General features: G+C 39.6%; 1 protein-coding gene across 1 annotated transcript; it reads left to right on the forward strand.

Moving 5' to 3' along the window:
• Window positions 1-395: 395 nt before the first annotated feature.
• On the forward strand, window positions 396-17,381 carry DIS3L (DIS3 like exosome 3'-5' exoribonuclease). Its single transcript, XM_082489101.1, has 17 exons — window positions 396-559; window positions 3,033-3,186; window positions 3,692-3,820; window positions 4,455-4,590; window positions 5,594-5,770; window positions 6,645-6,723; window positions 7,673-7,852; window positions 8,843-9,012; window positions 9,808-9,969; window positions 10,669-10,916; window positions 11,813-11,905; window positions 12,662-13,195; window positions 14,045-14,199; window positions 14,312-14,490; window positions 14,831-14,976; window positions 16,474-16,648; window positions 16,724-17,381. The coding sequence occupies exons 1-17, from the start codon at window positions 430-432 to the stop codon at window positions 17,033-17,035; spliced, it is 3,159 nt and encodes a 1,052-aa protein (XP_082345227.1). The 5' UTR covers window positions 396-429; the 3' UTR covers window positions 17,036-17,381.
• Window positions 17,382-17,420: the final 39 nt, after the last annotated feature.

Below are 17,420 nucleotides of genomic sequence, written 5' to 3' on the forward strand. Positions count from 1 at the left end.
CCGGCTACCTCAGCTAGCTCCTGCCTGCCCCTCAGCTGCTGCCCCGCTTCCCTCAGCTCGCTCCCGCCTGCCCCTCAGCTGCTGCCCTGCTTCCCTCAGCTGCGCCGCCGGCTACCTCAGCTCGCTCCCGCCTGCCCCTCGGCGCGTCCCTTCTGCTGCCGCCCCCAGTCCCCTCAGCTCGCTTCTGCCGGTCCCTCAGCTGCGGCCCCGGTTCCCTCCGTTGGATGCCGCCTGCCCCTCAGAGTCGCCCCTCAGCTACAACCCCGGTTCGCCCCACCGGCACCGGCGGTACCACCACCACCAGCGCGATCTTTTCCCGCCCCCCCGCTGAGGCCCTGCCTCGTACGGTTGCACCGCCCCCCCGCGCCGTGCGCAAGCGCCCTGGGAGCAGCGGGCCTGGCCGAGGGGCCGCAGCTTCCCGCCGTGCCAATGCTCCGCACGGAGAAAGTGCTGCAGCTGCGGGGCCAGCAGGGCCGCTCGGTGCGCGTCGTGCGGGAGCACTATCTCCGGCCCGACGTGCCGTGCCGCAGCGCCCTGTGCCGGGCCGCTTGTCCTCGCGGTGAGGGGGGCTGATGGCGGGAGGCTGCGGGGAGGGGAGGCGGGGTAACCCGGGCTGCCGGGAGGGGGCCGAGCTGGAGCGGTGGGCAGCTTCTCCCCGGCTGGCCCTGTGCCTCGGCTGGGCGCGGAGGGTGATCCCTGGGCGGAGGGTGATCCGCACGGCCTGCAGGGACGGGGCGGGAAGCCTGGCGGGACGCGGTGCGGAGGGCGGCGGAGGGTGGCAGCGAGCGGGACCAGACCTCCCCTCTGCCGCCCCGGGCCGGGCACGGCCCCTCCTGAACAACGGCGTGTGGAGAAACCCACCGGTACCAAATGGGGGAGTACCAGAGGTACTCGCGCAGAGCAGAATCGTTCAGAAACAAACGAGGCGTTGAGGAAAGAGAAAAAAGAATGGAGAGGTTGGTTGTTACAGGATTGGACTGCGAACAGTTTACAGACAGCGATAAAAGGTTAAAGGATAATGCAAGTTTCACGCTTCCGTTTTTTAAAAGATATTTTTAAATTTCTGCAGAGTGGTGGTTCATAGCGTCAATTAAATTCTATACGTACCTGTGTTCTTTATAATGGGGCCAGGCTCTTGTCCTGAAGCGATTGTAATTCTGCATCAGCAGTTATTTCTGTTAAGCAATTAAATGTGATTGCCTGTATTATATCTGGCCCTCTCAGCCATGGGAAGGCTGCCAGCCTCTGTGATCTCTAGATTTGTTGTTGTTTTTACATACTGTGGTGCAGTTATGTGCATCATAGATCATCATGTGACCTTTGGGTGATATTTCAGGGTTGGTGTTTTTGTTGTTGTTAAATAGGAGAATTTATTTGGTGCAAGAAACTGGCAAATAACTAACATAATATCCAATTTAAATCGACCAAATTATTTGCTTACCTAAAAGAAAAAGTTGAGAATTTTAACTCACTTTTTTTTTTTTTTTTTCCTGCTGAACTGTAATGGATACAGATGATGTCACTTCTGGTTTACGTGCCTGTTGCAATAGAAGGTGGTGCAGTATATTACTGGTATCTAGGATGTCAGGACTAGTGATCGTTACTGCTCCCTAATGTATTGCATTTGGTTATGAATTCCTTCAGGATAAGTTACAGGCATATACCGGAAAAAAAAGTCTTACTTCTCTCGCCATGCCTAACTTCCCCTCTTCTGGACTTCAACCTAAATTGTGCTGTAGATGAGTATCAGAGTATGTCTCTCTCTAATTATTGTAGGTAACTCAGAGGTGAGGTGAACATTTGTTTTCATTCCTGACTCTACACAAGGTGCTGAGCAAACTTATTTCATGCAGTGTGAGAGACAGCCTGCATAAATCACATCTACAGATACTTGTAACGGTGTGCTGTGCCTGCTTAGAAGTTACTCTAATCTAGATGTATAGGTTAGGCAAGGATAGCTTAATATGGGCAGATTACATAAATCTTCAAGTGACATATCACTTTCAATGGTCTTCTGAATTATTAATAAATATTAGCTTTCTTGTATGCATTCTGCCATCATCCATTATATGCCTTCAGTGTCAGATACAGCTGTGTTACTGTATGCAGAATTGTGCCGACTGGATTCACACTTCTAGTGATCGCGGTTAATAGACAGATTGTCCTGTGTCACCTTCTAAGAAATACATGAAAATAACCTGACTTGTCAAGATCTATATACACTTATATATAATTGGCCTGCACTACGGAAGTTCAGCAGTTCAGTGGTTATAATATTATAAAGGATAAATTGAGAGAAAATACAGTGGAGATCCCCCCTGCCTGAAAGTTTATTGGGTAATCTTTGAAATATCTAAAGTAATTCAACTCATTATTTTTGAGGTACGTTTTAAGAGGTCATCTGTGATGGGTTGGTTGTGGTATTTTGATGGCACATTCCTAAGGGATGGAGTCTCTTTAGGGAAAATTAGCAATGATGGTTAATAGCTTAGATTCAAGAACATCTTCTCTTTGCAGTAGCATTGCTTTTCTCCACGTGTACCCTTATCTGTGTTCTTTTATGTAAAGATGTAGCAAAAGAGCCTGCCGTAAACGGATAGTGTTGAATAGAGAGATCTGTGGAAGCAGTGTAACAGAAGTACCAGTAATTCTACACCCTTTGAAAATTCCATGAAAAGATTTTCTGTGACAGACGTATAGTCTCTTTTTTTGTGTGGAAGTAGAGAAAATCAGACTGTTACCTGCACTCTTTAAATTTCATCCTTTTCATAACGAAAGTGGATCTTTTTCACTCATTTGGATAGAATTTGCACTGAATTTTGACATCAGTGGATGTGAAAGGGTTCTGTCACAAATTTTAGAGGTTGTACCACAGAATTGTACCATAGTAGTCATAATTTTGTTCATCAGAAAAAGAGATATGTATACCTTTGAGGATACACAACTCTAATTTCTTGACATCTGAAAGTATTTTTGAGAAACCAGTACAGCAACTGAAAGTTTAAACCTTTAAACTCTGAATTATATTTTAGATGGCAAATTGTTATCAGATGATGTTACACATTATGTTGTCCCTGACTGCAAGGTTGTTCAAGATTACCTTGAGATTCTCGAGTTTCCGGAGTTGAAAGGGATTATTTTCATGCAAACAGCATGTCAAGCTGTGCAACATCAAAAAGGACGAAGGTACTTACCCTATAATAACTTATTTTTAATTTAGATTGAAGTAAAGATACTAAATTTGTAAAATGTATATTTAAGCACAGTAACCCAAAGTCAGCAAATATACTGTGCTTAATTTGTTTTTAGGTCTTTCAGGCGTCTTAATGTAATTTTACAGAAGAGAAAGAACTGTGATCCTTTGTGATCCATGGACATCAATGCCTGTTGTAGTTTTCATTTGGTAGGAATGATGTTACACCTGTAGCGTTATTAACTCATCAGATGGCTTGTGACAGGAATTAAGGAGACTTTGCAGTAACAATGTATCATGTGCCACAACTAGATTGTGGACATGCTTTTGATTTGCTGTATTGAACACTGAGTGCTTGTCTTTGGGGAACAATTAATACTATTATATGGTACTTACCTCACTAGACACCTTGAGTTTTTCAGCTGTATTTTCATCTGGAGTTAAAATAGCATTATCAAAAGAAAGTTCAAGACTATATTTATCTTTTTCGTATTCCAGACAGTACAACAAGTTACGAAATCTAGTAAAGGATGCCCGACATGACTGTACTGTGTTTGCTAATGAATTCCACCAGCATTCTTATTTGCCAAGAGAGAAGGGAGAATCCATGGAGAAATGGCAGACCAGGTTTGTTTTGACTTACGTGGTACTGTGGTGGACAACATTGTGACACTGTATTTAGGAATATTAGCATGCATTGGGTACATAAGAGCTTAGCTCTGGAAGAGTTCACCATAACTGAAAGTCTAGATTGTCATTTTGCGGTTAAGAAAGTATCAATGTTGTTTCCTTAGGAAAATAGACAAAAGTACTTAATTAAATGCAGTAATGCTAAAAAAACCTGGATCACTTTAAAGCTGCACAGCCGTTTTAAAGAATGCTTTAGCATAATAAGTAGATCAAGCACACCTTATTGGACTGTTAGATGTAGCATTTGATAGCCTGCAAACACCATGGTGTTGGAGTCTTGGCAGTTCCAACTTGCTTTTTACAAACTTTCACTCAGAGGAAAAATATGTTATGTTCCATCTAGGGCACAAGTGGATGTATTGGGGAGGAAACGTTTTATTTTCCTCTGTTCTCTTGGTGCTTATGTATGGCATATAAAAAAATTTGCAGATATAAGGCTTATGTAGCTTGGAGTATATATCTCAAAAGTATGCATGTTAAACCAAAATCTCGTTTCTACAAAGCCTGCAAATGTCTTGCAAGTAACAAATGAGATATGCCAGAAATCTTATTTCAAACTTTGCTCTTCTAGGAGTATTTACAATGCAGCAGTCTGGTATTTTAATCACTGCTTGGGTCAGATGCCAGTTGTTATGGTAACAGAAGATGAAGATGCTATCAAGCAGTACGGAAATGAAACAGAAGGAGTGTTTGTGATTTCCTTCAAGGTAACATGCCAGAAAAATCAAAGAAGGTTTCCTTTATGCTGCATCAGAATGATGAAGCAAGTACATTAAAGCCCAATGTATAGTGCAAATCATTTCAGAGTTTACATTTAAGAAACCTATGATGCTATCTCATGTCTTCATTTATCAAAGAAAGCAAAGATGTCAGTCATGGGAATGTCATAAAAAATGGTGGCAGTGAGCAAACCAGAGAACTGAAAAGGAAAACATTAGCTCTAAAGATAGAGGTCATCCTTCTTCGGAACCCTTTTCATTGCTTTCCTTGTTTTTAAAGAATTTGGCATTGGTGAACAGTGATCAGTTACCTCAGCCAGCTGTCTAAAATCTATAGGGCAAGCAGTCCACAAACAGCTTAGCCTAAGTATCCATCAGCATTATTTTGCCAGTTTCCTTTAGCCTTGACTACTTAGGATACAGTGAGACATGAGAAGATAATTAATTCTTCATTTAGTTGTTGATCTCTGATACCGCTTGTATTCAGCGGGATATGTGGATGGGATGTTTATGTTTAGCTGTGAAAGGATGTTGAGTAAAAACAGGACCAAACAGATTTACCTTGAAGCTATATAAAAATGATGGTGCTTGTTTTATTTAATTGTTATGAGGCGACAGAAAATGGCCTAAATGTAGCATATAAAATCATATAAAAAGTGTACGCAATAATAGTGGGTTGCAAGTTTGACTTTTTTCCTGTTGTGCTTTACAAGAACTGTGTAGCCTGGGTGGGGTATATTGGTAGTAAAAGTTCGTGGATCTTTAGTTCAGGACGTTGTCGTAACAGTCATGCCTCCTTTGTTGTATTTAGCAAATGAGTTAGGTTGAATCTGGAACAGATCTGTAAAGCAGACACGTCATTACCGCTTGGAAGTGCTGTTTGAGTATAGCATATGAGACAGCTCTTGTCCATTATGGGCTTTCCAACTGCATTATTAGAAGAACAGAGACCTCTCAATGCTTTCATGTTTGTTTATCTGTTTGCATACAGAATTACTTGGATAACTTTTGGCCTGACTTAAAGGCTGCTCATGAACTCTTTGACTCTATACTTCAAGCTCGGCGTGAACGGGAGATTGAAAGCCAGGAAAACAATGGAAAAGAATATCCTGAGCACTTACCTGTGGAAATATTGGAGGCTGGGATCAAATCTGGAAGATACATACAGGTAATTTGCTATCAATAGAGCATACACAGAACAATGCCGTCTTGTGCTTGGTCCCTTGAGTTGTTTGCGTAAGACTGATTAGATAAAGAAATATTGCTACAGTGGGAAGAGGGAAAGAAAACAAAAAAGCAAGAGTAAGAGGATGGAAGGGATTAGGACTTTCAAAATATTTCCACTACTTCATCTTGTGAACATGTAGGAGTTTTTTCTCTTGGAGAAGGAAAAACAACAATTTGTTATCGAGGATCTTAAATTTGCTATGGATTTTTCTTCAGGTTGATATGTGATATACCTGTAAATTGAGAAACTGGATGTAATGTGAAGCAGCTATATCATATTCTTAAACATAAATAATGCTGTACAAGGGCAGCATTTCTTACTTCGTTTGCACAGAGATCTGCCAGTCAGTGAAATTAATTTACAGTTTTATTGCTGTTCAGGGCCTTAATATGGATTGTTGGTGAACAAGTGTCCTTCTCTTAAAAATAATTTAAAGAATTAGAGGTAGTATTTTTTCCTTTCTCAACAATTTCAGCAGTGAGGTGAGAATAGAATGTGAACAGAAAGACTGAGGTTTTTCATTCTTGTAGGAATAACTCCAGGTTCCGCATTAAGGCAGGCAGCAAAAGGGACTTTTTAATAAAAGGACCTTTACCAGCTTACAGTGAAATTAAGCGTTTAAAAGAACTTACTGTTCTTTTCCAAAAGTGAGTTCTGCATTGTACATTCTCTTACTAGACGGAGAACAGATATGTTCAAAATAACCTACATATCAATAAAAATTACTAATTTATCGAAAAATAACTGTAAACCCCAAAATTGGCTATTTAGTGGTATGACGCATTCTGTTTATCGGCTTGTTATTTTCTTTTAGGGTACACTGAATGTCAATAAGCATAGAGCACAACTGGAAGCTTTTGTTCGACTTCAGGGATTTGGCAGCAAAGAAACAGGTGAAAAGATGATGAGAGGATTTACTCAATGCCTTGTTGACGCTGCAATTTTTACATGAAGCCGTGTAGCCATATGTATGTAGCTGTTCAGTTATTTAACAAGCTGAAAGCTAAGATACTCCAATGCTTGGGTTATTTTCGTGGGCCGGAAAGGAGGCTGAAGATTAACTCAGAGGGTGGGCCTCATGAGGAAACAATAGGCTCTATGTCCTCCTTCCTCTTTCTTAGTACCTTGGGCCATGTTTTTGGACTGTTGTGGTGTCCCTAGACCCTTTCTGAAGTTGAATACTGATGCAGATTATCTCTGTGTTTTGTTCTAACTTCAGATGACCGCTCATTTGACTGAAATAACTGTTTGCATAGGTGTTGACAGGATTAGGAAGCTGGTCATTGCGAACATAATAGGAAAAATGGCTTTTGGATCAGATTGGAACACCAGTATTGTCTTTCTGGTGTGAGTTAGTATTAAATAGCTTTGAAAGAACAGCGCATTATCCTTGCGCAGATATATTGTCCCAGCTTTCACAAATAAGTACTTTCAATGTTCTTGTGACAGACCCTGCAGTCAAACCAGATTTCAATATACTAATCTTTTTTTTAAAACTTGTTTAATTCTGGACCCTGCCCAGAATCCTCTGGCAGTGGTTTCCTCAATTTGACTGTGTTGTGTGTTTTTAAAGCTGCTGCATAAGAACAATGAACTCATCCTAGTATATGCTGCTTTTTATCCAAGAAATTACTTACAGAATTGCTTAATATCTCCTTTAAAAAAAAAACGAGGGAAAGGTTTTAATTTTCTTGCAATATTAATTACTTGCCAATAGTCCGTTTTGGAAGAAATCATATTGCAAATGTAACTTTCTGTTATTTCGGCAGAATGCTTCTAGGAGCGTCAGGATTTGCATTTTTTAGCAGTTTATAGTTCTGTTTCTTCTTATTTCAAATATAGAACTTCAAAGTGACATCCTTATTTATGGGGCCAGAGCTCGAAATCGTGCAATCCATGGTGATGTGGTAGCTGTTGAGTTACTACCTTTGCATGAATGGAAAGGAAGGACTGTTGCCCTTTGTGAAAATGAGACGGAGGATAAAGCACCTGCAGACAACACTGGTGACCCTATGCCCACAGGTAAAGTCGGTAGCGTGATACAATGTTTTGTTAAGATAACCTCACTTCCTTGGTCCAAGCTGTGTTATGCTCTTTATTATATAGTACCTTCCCTTGATTTCTGTGATTGTCACATTTTTTGCACCATAGTAAATTTGATGTGATATCCCAAGTTAAAGCATTCTAGCATAACCCAACAAGAAGGCCACTAGATTCTTTCTATATGTGAACCCCCCCTTTTTTTTTCTCTTCAGTTTCCTTCACAGAAATACCTGAATTATGGTAGTTATCTTCCTAAAATACTGAGTTTGGAATACGTTACTACCCACTCTTCACAGCTCTACAAGAGAGAAACTGTCATTCTAACACAGACCAATTTACCAGAATGTGCACTCAAGTCCTCCACTATCTCTGTGGATTATACAGAAAGATAACAGCACCCTTTTAATTCCTTGATGACAAATAATGTTCAAGATGAAAAATTCTTTTGTTAGGTGAAGAAGTAGCCAGATCCCATTACAATGGGACATGCCTGCGTACCATGAGAGTCTTTTTTGAAAATACTACTCTGCAGATATAGCTACATCTCAAAGGTTTGCTGAGGTCAGAGTTAAAAGTTTTAGGAGGTTAATTCTCTTACTGCAAGAAAATGCTGTTTGATTTTGATCTTTGCTATTTAAAAATTTCTGTATTTTTTTACTAGAATTGGCCACATTTCAGTAGTAGTGGGAATCCCTCTGAATAATTTATGCACTGTATCAATTGAAATCTATACAGTGAGTTAGTCTCCACATAAATAAAAGCTCATTAAAGTCTGGCTGTGCCAACAATAATTTATAACAAACTTGTTATGTTGTCTGCATACCATATGTTGTTAGCAATTGTAATACAGATTTGTGGACATGTAAGTTCATATTACAAAACAATGAATCTTCTGTACCTCCCACATATTTGCTTTCATGTTCCTGTTTAACTCTTTAATATACAGCCAACAATGTTCCTTATTAAAAGGTAAAGTTGTTGGAATCATTCAGAAGAACTGGAGGGATTATGTGGTCACTTTCCCCTCTAAAGAAGAGACCCAGTCCCAGGGCAGAAATGCTCAGAAAATCCTTGTTACACCTTGGGACTACCGAATTCCCAAAATCCGGATCAGTACCCAGCAAGCTGAAGCATTACAGGTAATTTGACAGAAGTGTTTCTCTATTCTGTGTTCCTAGAAAATTGTGCGGGTGTTATATGCTCTAATGATGTTTTCCTTGGCAAAAACATAGGTAAAAACTATTAATAAAGTTAAGTCTGTGAGAGTAGTTCAATTTCTGCCTCGAAGGTATGTGTTCAATTCCTGTCCAAACCACATCAGCTTCAGGTAATAAAACTTTTTTGAGTTCTGAATCTGGGCCACAGTTCAGGTACCCTGACCATTTATACATGACTTGCTTTGTTTTTTTCTGATAAAGGTCATATTAGGGGTATAAATTGTAATAGCCCTTGTGGCTTTGTTGGATCTCTGACTGTATATAACTTTGATGAAAGTAGTGAGAGCTTTTCAACAAGTTGATAATGAATTTTGATGATTAGCTTGCCATTGCTGTAGAAAGAGAAAACATGGGTTTGTTCATTCCTAGCTGCTCTTACCTTGTAACGTTAAGTACTTCTTCACAGCCAAGAAGTAAATTCCAATTGTGTCTTTTCTGGTATAAGAATATTTGTTTACATCTTGGTTTTTATTTTATTTTTTTATACTTTAAGATAGAGATTCTCCATATAATGACCCTAAGTGGGTCTTTGATCGGGAAAGAAATGTAATTCTCAGTATTTGTTTGTATGCTTCTCATTGTGGGTTTCTTTTTCCTTTCTATAAAGTTTTAGAGTTGCCAGCCTCTTTGGAAAGCATTGTTTGCCCCTGAAGGAGTATTTATATTGATTGCTTGTCAGGAGCAGATTGGTATTCTAACAGGATTGTCTTGCTGCAGGAGTATAGAGTTGTTGTGCGTATTGATTCTTGGGAATCAACTTCTGTATACCCAAATGGACACTTCGTGAGAGTTCTAGGAAGAATTGGAGATCTTGAGGGGGAAATTGCAGCTATTTTGGTGGAGAACAGCATTTGTGTTGCCCCTTTCTCAGAAATACAGGTTAGTCTTTGTGATTAGGTACATTCTTTTCTGTTGATTTCCAGGGCCTTGTTTCTCAAAGACGGGGACCCTGTTACAGCCGGATGCCTCAGTTGCCAACAGGTTTTTGAAAGCTGAAAACTATTTATAGGTTATTTTTCTGGAATTACTTTTGGATCGGTGGTTCTAGAGATACTCCGAATTTTAAAGTCAGGAGTGATTTTAAGACAATATGTCTGCTATGAGGAGATGATTACAAACTTAATTCTAATTTGAGGTAGACTTTTAAGATATTACTGTCTTTAATATGTGTTTGTGGTCCTGATCCTAAAGGCCCAGGCCTACTGAAATCATTGTCTTAAATACTTTTGTCTTCAACCAGGAGAGGAGCCAGCTCTCATACATACGTATTTTGATTATACCTACAATTAATTGGAAGAAAAAGAATGTAAAAACCCAATATACAGCAGTGGTCTTTGCCAGAGCTGCAATATCACCACAGTATACCAGTTGTTGATAATATGTGTAGCATTCTTTTCAATTCTGTTTCATACTTTCTGTGAAGTAAATGTAATAGACTGACTTGGAAAATGCAAGGAAAGAACAGTTTGTCTAGGATGAAAAACTACACAAAACAATTAATGGAGCTAAATCTAATTTGTTGGCTTCTTTTTGTAGAGAAGATATAATTGTATGTTCATCCAAAATGTTTTTGTACAGTTGAGTGAAATGCCTGTGAGTTCTTCAAAGAATCCATGGAAAGTGAGTCCAGAGGAGGAAAATAAACGTCTTGACTTGAGAGATACACACTTAATATTCAGCATTGACCCAAAAGGCTGCGAGGATGTGGATGACGCGCTCTCTGTTAGAACTCTGCCTAATGGGAATCTCGAGTTAGGTGTCCACATTGCAGATGTCACCCATTTTGTGGCAGCTAATTCTTACACTGATGTTGAGGCCAGAGCAAGGTAAATTATTTTTAAAAAAATTATGGAGCTTAGAAGTTTGTGATGCTACCTTAAAGAAACATTGAGGAACATTGGAAAGAAGGAAACATTCCTTCTTCTTTTTTCTCTTTTCATGTCATGGAAACAGCTTATTAAAACCAATATCTAACTATATGGTATTGCACTTTTATTTGGATAAAATAGGCCTGTTGGGGAAGAAACTGCTTTATGACCTACTGCTTCACCCTTTTACTATGAAATTGGCTCTTTTCCACAAAGTTATAATTTAAGTTTCTCATTCCCTAATCACTAGTGTTTGCTTTATAGTCTAACATTTGTGATTTGAAGTATTTACAAACCACTTGTTTGCATTCCAAGGGAGATGGATTTTCACACAGAAAGCAGAACTCCCACAAAATTGAATTAAGTCTTACATGAATTTAATTCCAGAGGTATTTGGCAGTCTTACGTTTTAATATTCAATCTTGTGTTTTAATATGCCAAATATTTCCTTCTTTTTCTATTATTGCCACTGTTTTGAACTTAAACTGCTGAATCACTTTATGAAATGTATTCTTTGTAGATGCAAAGAAATGTAAACTGTATAGCCAGCAGAGATGTTAGATATAGCCGTTAAATGACCTCCTTTTAGTCGAGCACATTTTGTACAGCCGTAGCTCTGGTCTTAATGGAAGTTGAAGAGACGGAGGAAGGCAAAATTAGGCTTGTACTGTACAAATAGTTATTGAAATAATTTGACTTTGGTATTGCACATGTGTGGGTTCTGTAAAAATAACCTTTTAAAATCATGCTGTGCGTCATCTTTTGCTGGAGTTGTGCTTATACTGCAAACTGCTTGGGAGACACACACCAATGAGTCCTCGTGAGAAGAACAGTAAATGTATTTTTTTCCACAGGGCAACAACTTATTATTTAGCAGATCGTCGTTATGACATGCTGCCCTCCGTCCTGAGCGCTGACATATGCTCTCTTCTTAGTGGAGTCGATAGGTAAGATTTTGTGTAGTAACTGCTTATGCACTTGCTCTTTTAATTATGTGCCCCTCTTTGTAAGCAAAGTTGTGAGGAGTCACAAAAAGCTGAAATACAGTATTATACAATGACTGTCTCATCCTCCAATAATGTTTACCCATACCCTTAGCAATTTGCTTTAAACAGCAACCTAAGGTGAAGGCGTCTCTGTTCTTCACTTCTCTTTTCACATGGGTTTCAGTCTGGAGTGCATGCGCTCATGCGAATGGTCATGTTTTGTACTATTGTCCTACTCCTCAAACATGCCGTTACCCATTTCACTACAGTTTACAGGGCTGGTCGGCTGGCTGGCGTGAGGATATGCAGGGTGCAGGTATGTTCACTGTGGATGCATCTGACTAATAAAATAAAAATGAATAAAAGTAACTATTGCAGTGTAGCTGTGCTTTCAAATAGATGTGGCCTTATATCTGAGGCGTACTCTTGCCTCAACAGATGGATTGAAAAGACTGCTGACATAGTTGGTCCTCATTTATTAAATTGTGATACACAAGACTGAAAGGCAAGTGCATTAATTAGTTGCATTGCTGAGCACTGGTTTGTTTTATGAAGAAAAAGATGTTTCCCGTAAAAAAAAAACAAAAAAAAAAACAAAAAACAAACAAACAAAAAAAAACAGAATGAAACCTGTAAATTTGTTAACAGATGTATGTGCTTGAAGTGATAGTTTAGGTCAACCAGAACTGTTTATAGAATTGTGATCTTATCTCTCAGGTATGCTGTAAGTGTCTTGTGGGAACTAGAAAGAGAGTCATATGAAGTGCTGAGAGTCTGCTACACCAAAACCATCATTCGATCTGCGTACAAGCTAGTTTACGAAGCAGCACAGGGATTATTAGATGGAGACACAAGTGTTGTTGGCGATATCCTGGAACTGAAAGACTTGGATGAAAGCACTAGACAGAAGAAGCTGGATGAACTGGTTTGGGCAATATCAAAACTCACCGATATAGCACGACACGTTAGAGCTAAGCGGGACAAACGTGGTGCTCTGGAACTAGAAGGGGTAGAAATCAGAGTGCAACTGGATGATAAAAATAATATCCATGATCTCATCCCCAAGCAGCCACTGGAGGTGCATGAGACTGTAGCGGAATGTATGATTCTTGCCAACCACTGGGTGGCAAAAAAGATTGCAGAAGATTTTCCTCATCAAGCTTTGTTGCGTCAACACCCTCCACCACGACAAGAGTTTTTTACTGAACTTCGAGAATGTGCCAGTGCCAAAGGTTTCTCAATAGACACACGGTATCTTTTATTACTTATCTTCGGCACTTTAATTAAAGTTAAGCAATTAACTCTTTGGCTATGTTATCATCACAAAGCATTACATTACTCGGTATCAATGTTAATAAATGCTGTACAGCAATTATTAAAAAAAAATATTACCACAACCTTTCTGTAAGCAGGGGCAGATGTTCTAAATGAGAGAGGCTGCCTGCATTCTGCTGGCTGGACTGAAAATGGCAGTATCTGAATAGTTTCTGACATCCAAAAAGAATTTGTTCAGTCAGTATGAGTGGTTAAGCTCTGTAATAGCCTAGCTTGCACCATATTGCCTGTAATAAGTAGTGTAAGAGACTACTTGTTTAAATCAAGCTGATTCTGTGCAATATAGTCATTTTAAAAAGCTCAAAATAATTCAGAATTACTTTGTCAAGATACTATGAGAAGGCTGTGAGCTTCATCACATGGGGAAGCATCATTTCTCTACATCACAGAGTCTGAAGGGCATCAGTAGTACCTCCTTTTGTTTGGGTGTCCCCTTTGTGGTCTCCTGTACAGACCAGGTTTCGCACCAGCTTGCTGTCTGTTTTGTACTGCACAGAAGTGAGTTTTGCTCCAGTCCTTCTTGGGTCTCCAGGTAGCAGAAGACAGGCCTGTTGGGGGAAAAATGTTTTTTTTTTCCTAAACATTTTTCTAGAGCAGAGCTGTTATTAAACTTTGAAAGTTTTAATATCATTCTACTTGTCATTCATATTTTTATATTAATAATGATTAATAAATTTTTACGTGCTTTTGTATGCTCTTTTCAACTATAGGCTATTGTGATCAGGGATAGTGTAATTTTCTTCAGAATTAACACTTTTTTGACAGGTCTAACAAAGCATTGGCTGAGTCTCTGGATAAAGCAAATGACCCATTGGATCCAATTGTAAATAAACTGTTGCGATCGATGGCCACTCACGCAATGTCTAACGCGCTGTACTTCTCAACTGGCTCTTGTCCTGAGGAAGAGTTTCATCATTATGGTACTGTGTCACTTTTGGTGTTTATGCTATTCCTGTTAGTACTTCGGAACTGTTGGGGAGGAGGCAGTTGATTGCTTTGATTGCTTACCACCGCTTCCTTTTTTATTTGTAGGACTTGCCTTAGATAAGTACACTCACTTCACTTCTCCGATTAGAAGGTACGCTGATATTGTTGTCCACAGACTCTTGATGGCAGTGACTCTGAAGGAAAATAAAGGAGATGTTAAGGATTATGTATTCAGTAATAAGGATCTTCAGGAACTGTGCAGACACATTAATAACAGAAACCGGGTAAGATGGTCATGGTGTGTGTCTCCATATGTTTGTATGTTGCCCAGCAGAATGGGATGCCAGTCCTGGCTGTAGCTTTTGGGTGCTATGATGACAGTATCACTTCATTTTTATTTATAATACTTTGGGGCTTTTTTACTTAAATATCAGTTTTCTTCTGAGAGTGGTAGTAAAAGTGATTTCATATTTCACTTGTACAACATGTAAGATTTCCTTTTAGATGTAATTTTTCTAGGGGACAGGTAACGGAAAAAGGAAACTATGAAAATCAAAGCCAAACAAGCTAATCGAAATATTTATTTAGGTTGTTTTGTCTTCTATTTGTGGGGGGTGTTCGCAGGCAGCCCAGCGTGCTCAGAAACAGTCTACTGAACTCTTCCAGTGCATGTACTTCAAAGACAAAACCCCAGAAACAGATGAGCGCTGCATAGCAGATGGTGTTATTTACTCAGTTCGAACAAATGGTGTACTTGTTTTTGTACCAAGGTGAGTTGATTAAAGCTTGGCCTGAGCTTAAAAACAAGACGTGTTACTAGAATGCCGTGGAGACGGCTCTGGTCCTTGAGAAGTGTTTATAGTGTGGCCTGGTGTTGGCTGATAACTGCACTTTAGATTTTTCTTGTAAAGCATAAGCAGTGCTTTTCTATGCATTGACTCTGAAAAGGAGTTCCTATGAGGAGATGATAGAGACTATGCTGCATAGTATGTATTTATTTCAAAACATTAAAAGGACATTTGTTGCCCAAGCAGCTGCAAGGGCAGAAAAATAACTGGAATATCGCCCCCACCTTAAAAAAACAAACAAACAAAAACCAAAAAAACAACAACAACCCACCACCAACGAAAAAAAAAACACAGTAGGAAGTGAGTGATTTTCAAAATTGCAAAGCCATGCGTTCCTCAGCGCTCTTTTCCATCACTGCAGACCGTAGTTTATGCAGGCTATGAGCACCTTTTGCACACCTGCTCCTCGTAGGCAGCAGGGAAGCACAGAAGAAATGTTTACATGGTGCTGTTTATGGCAATTAGGCTCTTAAAAGTGCCTGTATCTCAGCTTACCCTCTGATTTCTGCTAGTAGAAATCAACTCTTTGCATAAAGCTAACATTGCAGTTTAATTTCTGAGCTTCTAAATCTGTATTTTAAAGTATACTAAATGTGTTCTGTTTGTGGTATAAATTGACTAGTGAATGATGTAGGAAGGCAGCAGTAGCACCACCTCTCATAAGAGTTGTCCAGCTTGAAGAGCTGGACAGAAGAGAACTATCTTTCCTCTCCCTTTCCTGGCTCTGGACGTTCTGGATTTAAGATCTTCATGTTTATGCATTACTAATAGCAACACTGTCTATCTGGCCAGCTAACAGGTACAAATGTAGGGACAAAACCTGTCCTTTAAAACAAAACCCAAAAACCATTCTCCAGGGATGTTAGGTAAAGCAAACGGTTGCATGAACACCTTGGAGTTCCACGAATACAGCCAGGGGCTGCTTGATCCTGCTTGGATATAAACTCCAGCATTCCAGATGGCTGGCCTGGATGCGTGGCTGAAAACCCAACCACAAAAGGCTTCCTTCCAGAGAACCCGGTGCAAATATGCTGCTGGTCGTTAAGTAATTTATGTTAATGGAGAACTATTTCCTCCCTGTGCTGGAATAACCTGTAACACTGCTCTTCTTCCATTTTTGGGCCACTCCAGGCTCCACCCAACACCAAAGATAATGGGTCACAGACTGTATTCTACTTTTGCTTCGCTGCTTTCAATACACTTCAGTCACTATCTTCCTGCCGTTTTCATATACTCTAGGGGTTTCTTTGGCAATGCACATCCGTGTCCCGAAAGCAGGATGATCAGGCTACGGTGTTTGCCCCTTGATGTTGCTTTTATATAACCCTAGCTGGCTGCCTGCTGGTTTCAAGATTAAGAGAACTGATAAGGGTGAAAATTGTTAGAACAGTTTCTGTCTGCTCATCTGCTTTTTTGTAGATACGGAATCAAAGGTGCTGCATACATGAAAAACAAAGAAGGCTTAGTCATCTCTTGTCAAGGTGAGAGGAGCTGTGAGTGGAAGCCTGGATCACTTCATCGCTTTCAGGATAAAATTACTTCCACTACAACCACTGGAGAATCAGTTACATTAAGCCTTTTCGATCATATTACAGTGAGTATTTAATCTAAGGGAAGTAAAAGGAAATAGCACCATCAGAAATAAAGTAGTTTTTATATTGCTTTTAAGGTGAAAATCCTCGTGCAGACTTCCCGCTGCCACGCTGACACAATCAAGCTTGAAATAATCAGGAACGTGCCATACCAGACTTCAGACGCAGAGGTTTCCCAGAAGAATTTTCATGTGGTGAAGTCTGACTTAGTAAAAGAAGTCAGTCAGTCTGCAGAAGCAGCCCAGCGTGCCCAAGAAAAAGCAAGCATTGAAGTAATTGATGAAGACTATCAGGAGTACTGCCAGACCAAGGGAGCAAGCTTATACCAGCTGCTAGAGGAGATCAGGGATTTGGCTCTATTAGATGTTTCAGCTGACATTAGAACTTGAACTATAAGCTAGCAACATCTGCTTGTTGATGGTCTGTGTTATGGGTGTTTTTTTTAAAAGCAATCTATTTAAATATTTGAGAGTCCTTTTAATAAGAAACTAAATGTCTATTTTAAATAAGAATTATTTTTATCAGATTATGAACATGTATGAGTTTTTGAAAGATTTTATACATGATAAATCTCATCTTCCAGACAAGAGTGTTGTGAATTCTTTGAACCATTGTTACTTTCCAGTGTTGTCTCTAAATTCTTAAAACCCAGGTATTTCCTACAGCTGTTGGCTATCTTCCACTATAGTTTGGTGAGTTAAACTAACAGCTACAAGGATATAAAAAGCAAACTCTTTCACACTAATCTAGAGTACAGAATTCTGTTTACTGAAA

The sequence above is a fragment of the Vanellus vanellus genome (assembly GCF_965231255.1).
Source record: "Vanellus vanellus genome assembly, chromosome: 11".
Taxonomy (NCBI): Eukaryota; Metazoa; Chordata; class Aves; order Charadriiformes; family Charadriidae; genus Vanellus; species Vanellus vanellus.